An 8,792-nucleotide genomic window follows, 5' to 3' on the forward strand; every position below is an offset into this window, starting at 1 on the left:
TGGCTCTGATACCAATTGTTGGTGCAGCGGAGGCCGGCAAGAGGGGGGTGAATTGCCTGAAAAATAAAAACTATACCCTCCTCAGAATTTTCAACTCAAATAGTGCAATAGTAAAATAATAAAATTAAAAGCAAAAACAAAAAGGGACTCAGCAGTTAACCTGGTTACAACCAAGAAAGTTGTTAATCCAGGGCGATGAAAAGTGCACTAGAAAGATCTCCTTCTCTGAAGGCGGAGAAGCCTTTTACACTTTGGAAGTTTAGAACTATTGCAAGAAATGACTACACAGTTGATTGCTTGAGTTAATTTTTAGATCTGGACCAAGGCTATATTTATAGCCTTGGTCGGGGTGCCCCGAAGAGTTCCAGGCGCCCAGGGGGGATAAAATTTTATCCTCCAATGAATAGAACGCGGTTTGACCGCGATCAAGATAAGAAGGCATCCCGGGCGCCCGAAATGGTTCTGGGCGCTTGGACCTCCGGGCGCCCGGAATGGATCCGGGCGCTCGGACTGTGAAGTCAACCAGGTTGACTTTTCGTCCTGGCCTTCTGCTCCGTTTCAGCTCGCCTCGGTCCGGGTCTCTTCTGCTCCGCCACCGTTTACTTGGGTGATCTCGGCCAACCGGAATAGGGCTCACCCGAACCCAATTCCTGGCCTTCTCCTCAAGCAGTCTTCCATCCCGGCTTTACATCCCTCGAACGTCGCGCACGTTCTTCACACCTACCGGTGTACTCTTCCACAGCTTTCTCGTCCTTCGGACGCACCGAGCCCGTCAGCTTCCTTCCCGTGCCGTCCTTCTCGCTAGCTGCGTCTTTCGCTCGACTTCCTGCGCTCCTAAGCTCCTGCACACTTAGACACAGGGATCAGACAAAACAGTACCTAACCTAAGCTTGGTTGATCACATCAAAACAGCCATAGGGTCCAACACAAATGTGACGGCTATAGGCGGAAGGATGTGAGTATTAGTCTCCGTCCTAGGAGTTTTGAATGCTTTAACCACTTATGCACTCAAAGAACCCATGTTTCACTACAACAAAAACCTTCATAGACATCGGTTTTCCACCGGTGTCTATTTCATTTTCGACCGATGTCTATGAAGCCGATGTTAAAAGTCTGCCATTTTAGACATCGGGTTAAAACCGGTGTAGTATCACTTAACGACACCGATCTTCGAATCGGTTATTAACCGGTGTAGTATCACTTAACGACACTGTTTCATCAACGGTGTAAAACCGATATAATATTGTATGTTAATAACACCAGTTTTGGCAGCGGTAAATGACCGATGTAATATTAGTTAATAACACCGGTTTTGCAGCGGTGGAAAACCGATGTAATATGCATATTTTTTAACAGCACAAATTTGATTTCCGAAACAATGAAAAACCGACAATAAAAAAAAAACACAAATATTCACAAATTATACAAATATTCTTCCTTCAATAATATTCATAAAATACACAAATATTCACAAATTATATAAAAAATCTTCTTACAACAATATCCATAAAATACCCAAACATTCTTTTTACATCAAAAGCTAGCTAATAGATATCAAAATCAAGGTAGAACATTCTTTTAACACATCAAGGTAGAACCGCACTTCAAATGTAATCTAGCATGCATTCAGCCCACTCGAACCGCACTTCATCAATTTCAACTCTAGAGTACTTGAGACTTGTAAACTGTAAAAACACATAAATCCACCATATGTCAAATAACTAAAACAAATGTGTACATGTATCAAATAAAATAGAATACTGAGTTTTTAAAGGCTGCTGTGGAAGATAACGAATATAACATAGAATCTAAAAATTTCTTATATGACACTTAGTATATGCTGCTTAGAATATAACATAGATAATTTGCTCCTTCTAATTCAAGTGTACAGATTGATAAGAACCGACAGCATCATACAACAACTTACTAGGCATGATAATGGTTGAACAAAGAAATATGATTACACAACAAATCCAGTGAAGGAAGCATAGAAGAACAAAGCTACCTCTGATGAAGAGATATACTATTTATTGTACTACCTCTGATGCCATTTTGGTATCCTGAATATCCTGCACTAAGCTCCCTATTTTCTGTGATTTCTGCTACCAACCACAGCAGCAAGGAATGCGGCAAGAAGGCAGCTGCCTCTTTAGTTCAGCACCCAAAACAGCAAGTTAGAGCTTCCTTTCGGACCATTCAATCCTCTAGTAAGTAAAAACAGGAGTTTCAGGGAATAATGCAGTTAAGATGTAATGTACAAGATTAAACTGAAAAGAAATACTTCTTAACCATAACGCCAGATTAATGAAACAGGGAAATGGTTTTTCAACGTTAGGCAACTATATACATCACAGCAAGTCCATAATAGATGATGTCATTAATTTGAATGTTTAAGACAAATCATTCTGATTTACCTTATTTCTTTGAGACATCCATTTTGACCAAAACACACAACATTCATCATTGTGGTTTTTCAACGATTATCCCAATAGCTATCCAAATTGGTGTCCAAGGGCACATCAAACAGTACCTTGTATTCTTAGACATAATATCAATTCATCCTAGAACTATTATGATATTTCTCCAAACGGGAAGAAAGAAATCAGGAAAAGAATTTCTCACTTAACTAGCAAACAAGACAGATTAGCTATTCAGTTGGGCATATTACATTGAGAAAGTGTAAGGCCCAAGCACAAGTGTGTCTACATCCTCCTACTGAAAAAAATTCCACCACACAAGAAAAATCATTAATGGTGGAGGAGCACTCATTTTTCCAATTTGTTTTTAACATTGCTATTTAAGGATAGCAATAGCAATTTTTTACCCAGAAATTGAGAAATTGCTTGTCTTGTCATTAATATGTGATATACGATAAAGGATGTTAAATATCCTGCAACAAATAGACTTATCATTTACAAGGCAAAACATGAATGAGTTAACTATATAGATGTTTTTTTTTTAAAAAAAAAGCGAATGCCCATAACAGATTAAATAAGGATTAACATACATCATCAGCTTGGAAGAAAGAACACCAAGGTCACTATTACAACACTATTTTTACTTATCAGCTTCAAAAATACCTAATCATAATTTAACATGATCATGATCAAAGAAACAAGAGAGGCAGAGCAGGATTGGCTGTTTAACTTCATACATGTCAACTATGTGTACTGAGCATGCCAGCATGACACCAGAATGATAAGTAACCTTCAATGTTATCATCATCAGCAAGCCTTATTTGTCCTAATTATTGGGGTCAGCTTAGCTGATCTTTCATTGAGCTACATAAAAGGTTATATCACTAGTAAATTCAAATCAATTAAATCATTGTTACATTCATAATGTTTTCTTTAATCTCGTTCCAGTCCTTGCAACTTACTCTCTAATCAAGAAGAAGAGTAAGGTGCCCCCACGGGTTGACGCAATTGGTTCATGCAAGGGTATTGTTGCCAACAGGCTTGAGGTCAATTCCTAATGGGTGTGAAATGCCCCACTAATTACCTCAACCCCTCCTTGCATGTGCCGTGATTTATCTCTTTTCCAAATAGTGGAGGGTCACCTTGTTGGGGTTGCCAAGGTGACGGTTTCACCTTTTGCTTCCAAATAAGAAGTGTAAGGTGCTTGTTACCACCAGTTGACATCAAGTGTCATCAAGTGCTGGTTGTAAGAAGAGAAAGAACACATCCTCTTAAGTTTCTCAAGGACTGTAACCAGATCAAAGCAAAACTATACACACCAACCATATTAATCAGGACATCCTAGTGAAATATCCCAGAATGGTCTAGGTACAATGGAACATGTGAATGTTGAGTAAAGGATATGCAAACACGAGGATAAACACATCATTAGTAATTCATGACCCTCAAAGCTATGGCTATCAGTTGGTTGCCCTCTTTCCTTTGTATGTCCAAATATCATCAAATATCAGACATGAAATGTGTTAAATTAAATTGTACTATTCTTGATCCGAACAAATATCAGATTTTCATTTTTCATGATGACTATACACAAATGATATAAGAAACAACTATGTTGCTCTGGGTGCTAAATAATTTAACAAAGAAAAATATTTATCAAAATACACAGCTAAATTCATTGCCTAAGTACCTTGGAAAATACAAATGTTATATTGTGCCTATGACTATGGTGCTGGAACACAATCACGGCATTGCTAAGTAGCTTGATTCATTGTTCTTGATCATGTATATCTTTGAACATATATGATTCACATTACACAAGTTAGATCATTACAAATACAGCCCGAAACAAGTGTGCATTCTCTGCCAACCAACTTAAAGCACAAAAGAGAAAATCCATATGAATACTGTAAACAATACAAGGATAGCCTTGTATATAACCCACCAACCTATTGGACCATGGATCATCAAGACCTTGTCCAGTTTCTAATCACTACAGAAGCAGCAACTCATGACACTACATGCAATGTCAAAATGGAATATATTATAACAAGAGAGAAGAGGAAGCATACCGAATCCCAAAATTGAAGAACAAATCACAAAACCCAAAAGGGAAAATCCATTAGATATAAGATTTCTATAATAATAATGCATACTCCAGAAATCATTAGATGCCTTGGAGAAGAAAAAACAAGATGCAGCCTGCAAATGTTCAACCACACGTAAGTGTAAACAGGCATTAACATTAGTTAAGACAAAGCTCAGGAAGAGAGGGATCATTGATCAGTAACAAGAAAGACATCCAGCATAGAACCATTATATTGGCATTCATCGTTCAGCCACAGATCCTCCAAGTAACTTAGGATATCTTTACTATACTTGACTCTGCCATAATCAATAATGCATGTAGTATAAAAGCAATTAAACAGTATAAAGACACGGTAGTCATATCATTGATCTTAGCATGTCCGATTCAGAATAAGCTATTTTCGAGTTAAGGAACTTACCACCCAAATGACAAAGCTATTTATGCTCCAAGAATTTCACGAGTGGAACTTCATAAAGCTTGACTGCCTTCTCATTATCAATGACTGCATCAACACTCTTATTAAATGTTTCATTTGCTTGACAGAGCACTAGAAGAAAGATACTTTCTTTGGAGAACAAAATGGCTTAAACTAGAGATGATTAATCACCTTTAATCGCTGATTTAGTTTCAGTGTTTCATATTTGGTCTCTTTGGTGCAGGAAGTAATACAGAGTGGAAAAGGTTTATACAATATAGCAAACAAGTTATCTAAGAACTTGCAAAATGGAAAACCTCAACCAACAAATATTGATCACTTGACCCAAAACACTGATCATTGTAATATCCAACATAAAATAGCATTAAAAACACATTAACAGATAGATGATCAAGCAGCATAGATTCAGTGTTTCATATCTGGCCCCTTTGGTGAAGGAATTCAAATGTACGCATGGGGTACTGAACTAAAGATACTACGGAGTGGAAAAGGTTTATACAATCTAGCAAAAAAGTTGTCTACGAACTTGCAAATGGAAAACACCAAAAATATTGATCACTCGACAGAAAACTATGATAATCGTGATAACCAACATCAAAAAATCACATTTATTATATTCAACACCTTGTACTTGGCAACCTCCTCGCTAACTTCCTTAAGATCGCCCTTTGTGAATATCAATCCCACATTCCCCTGAATCAGTCAAGGATAATTACTAAATAGCTAAATGATCGATTCATGGAGGAACTAAAGATGAGGAAATGGGAAATGGCAAAGAGTGCGTACGACGAGAAGGGGGAGGAGGTTGAGGAAGTCCTTGTTGCCGGTCTTCTCGGTGTGGAAGCGGATGCAGCGGCGGATGAGGGTGTTCTTGCCCATGAGGATGAAGGAGTCGCCGCGGAGGCCCCTGCGGATGCTTTGGAGCTGGTTGGACCCAACATTGTCAGCAGCGGCGATTAGGACCTTCCCGTACTCGTCCAGAAGCGAGCACAGCTTCTTGTCGTAGCGGACCTTCTTCTCCGCTTTCGAGAGCTTCACCACCATCTCGATCTAACTCCGGGAGACGCAATGGGAGACGGAGAAAGGACAGAGATGGAGGGACAAAGAGTCCGAGCCGCCCTTTGCGCTGCGACTCACCCCGGAGCGCGATTAGCAGCAAGAGAGATTAGCAGGACGCGATTAGCAGCAAGAGAAATGGGGCGGCCATCCTTTTGCCGGTCATGGTGAAGGGAAGGAGGAGCGAGCGACCTCGGATGGGGATCTGAGAGAGGAGATCCCCATCTCTCAGATCAGCGACGAGCTCCTCGTGGATGCGTGTGGCTTCCCGGTGGGAGCGGCCGGGAAGTGAGTGCGAGAAGTGGAAGGACTGCCCCCATCCCCACTCGTAGATGTCTGTGACGAGGTTGTAGAAGGTGTCGACGAAGCCAGGGACGTTATCGTCGTCGGGCGCGTTGGCAATGCCCTCCTTGGAGCGGAGAAAGAAGCACAAGTCAATCTCATCTTAAGGTTCACTGCCCGCTTGCCTTTCACTTCCGCCGAGCCCCTCACCCACACGAACCAGTAGACCGCGATAGCGCCGATGATGGCCGCCGTCCACATCGCCGTCAAGAGATCCATTGCTCGTCTTTCAAATGGTATCTCCTAAAAGGAGGATGCAGAGGATTAGGGTTTCGATTTATTGTGGGTGAGGAGAAGCCCAAAAGAAAGGGCGCTACGAAAGTCCGCCAAAATTTTGGTTCATAGACACCGGTTTTAAAAATCGCGGTTAAAATCGATATCTATTAATGAAAAAAAGGCGCTCATAGACATCGGCTAAAAAACCCGATGTCTATGAGCGAAAATCTACGCTCATAGATACCGGTTTTTAGAAAAACCGGTGTAAAATACTCAAAGACATCGGTTTTTGCTTAAAATCATTGTTGTTCCACTGATATCTATGAGGGTTTTTGTTATAATATTTCTTCACTCTTGTCTTAACATTCTGAAGAATATCTGAGAAAAAATCAAGTATTTTTTATGGTCATAAAGCAATCATCCTTTAATGAGCACTATGACCTCTGTTAATTGCTAAGGTGCATGCTCTGTGACCTTTGTTAATTTACCTCGGCAATAGCTTCGTGCTCTGCCGAGCAACCTTACGAAGGATCACCGATCGATATTCTTGGATTGGCCAGGTGGAAGAGCCCTCAGGACAATAACACAGTGGTCCACGGAGAAGTATAGTTAGGCAAGTACCTCATCATTAGGCATTGTTGGTATTGCAGTATTGCTAAAAGGAAGTTGGAGATCAAAGAAAAGTTGGGCGATGCTTCTGCAAATTATAGAATACTCTCCGGAAGCAAATATTGCAAAAGATAAGTTTGGAGATAAGTTAGAGACTTTCATTATCAAACGTAATCCATCGTTCAATTCAACCACACTCTCTTCCAATCATTCATATATGAATGTTGGTCCCCTCGGATAAGTCTAGTGGCTAGCGTATGAGGTGTTATCATAATGAGGTCTGAGGTTCGAATCTCGGTAAAGTCGAGGTAAATATCTTCATTATGTGCTAGTCCTTATTCCAAAGGCAAGTAGTCACCCGTGATTTATCTCCTCCGTGTTGACCCTCGGACGGGTTGGCGGGGGGCGCTAGGGGCGACCGGGCGAGCCTTTTGCCACAATATATGAAAGTTGACTCATCAAAGATTAATTAAAATTATTTAATATATAATATTACAAAGTTGAATCTATCATATGTGAACGTTCACGTCCGATAAAGACTATTACTCCCATAAATTTCCAACATAATTCTATTGATATATGTATTTAATGATAGAGTTACGATAAAAAATAATTTATTGGGAAATAATTTATTGAAAAAGAGTTTACCAACAAAATTTTATTTTCCATCCATGATTTCTAATGAAATTAATTTCCGTAATTATTATTTTCCAATGAAAAATAAACTTCCATAGTAAATAACACCGATGGAATCACCGATTCCATTGGTAAATTCTATTTTGGAATACCGACAGAATCATCAATTTCATCGGTAAGGGGTTTTGATATTTACCGATGGAATCAGTGATTCCGTCGATATTTCGTGTTGGTATACCTAAAAGGATTTACCGACAGAATCATCGATTCCATCGATATTAAAAAAAATTTTCAACAAACGGTTATATTTATGCCCTAACCTGTTTACAATTTTTATATATAAAAGAAATCATCACAAACTATGACATTTTTTATATACAAACGATTTAAGAGGTTCACAATCTACACAATCACATTTCACATTCATCCATATATTCATACGATCACATTTCACAATCCACACATATGAACATTTTTTCATACATCTTAACAAATACATTTTATACATTTCATACAATCCATAATATCACTAACACAAATAAACTAACATCCATACAACCAAACATCCATATAATCAAACATTCATACAACAAAACATCTATACAAACAAATGAATAGAAAGTATCTAAATATCCATAATAAAAACAATCACAATCATCTAAAACAAGCAAAATCTAAACATTCATACAAACAAACATCCATACAAACAGACTAATAGAAAAAAAAATGTAAATATCCATAATCTAGAAAATCATACAGAAAGTCAAATACGATAGATTTATATTATATTTATGTATAATTAAAAATGTTGCATATATGTATAACTAATTTTGATACATGGATAGAAGAAATGAGCAAATGATGATCATCAATGTCAATAGGCTTGGTGTAACGCCCCAGCCCGGGCGGGCCCCACCCGGACCGAACCGGGAACGCCACCAGAATTGTCTATCGAGTTGACGACCCTGGAAAACTTCCCAGGAGGTTACCC

At 38.9% G+C, this 8,792-nt stretch overlaps 1 protein-coding gene across 1 annotated transcript; it reads right to left on the bottom strand.

The window, feature by feature from the left end:
* Positions 1-5,536: 5,536 nt before the first annotated feature.
* Positions 5,537-5,986, bottom strand: LOC122048858 (60S acidic ribosomal protein P0-like). Its single transcript, XM_042610627.1, has 2 exons — positions 5,729-5,986; positions 5,537-5,635 (listed from the first exon to the last, which is right to left on the bottom strand). The coding sequence occupies exons 1-2, from the start codon at positions 5,984-5,986 to the stop codon at positions 5,537-5,539; spliced, it is 357 nt and encodes a 118-aa protein (XP_042466561.1).
* Positions 5,987-8,792: the final 2,806 nt, after the last annotated feature.

Source organism: Zingiber officinale, chromosome 1B (assembly GCF_018446385.1).
Source record: "Zingiber officinale cultivar Zhangliang chromosome 1B, Zo_v1.1, whole genome shotgun sequence".
In the NCBI taxonomy this organism is placed as follows: Eukaryota; Viridiplantae; Streptophyta; class Magnoliopsida; order Zingiberales; family Zingiberaceae; genus Zingiber; species Zingiber officinale.

Coding starts and splice junctions, on each gene's coding strand:
- LOC122048858 (XM_042610627.1), bottom strand. CDS start 5,986: ATGGTGGTGAAGCTCTCGAAAGCGGAGAAGAAGGTCCGCTACGACAAG. Junction 5,636..5,728: donor ACCTCCTCCCCCTTCTCGTC/GTACGCACTCTT, acceptor TGACTGATTCAG/GGGAATGTGGGATTGATATT.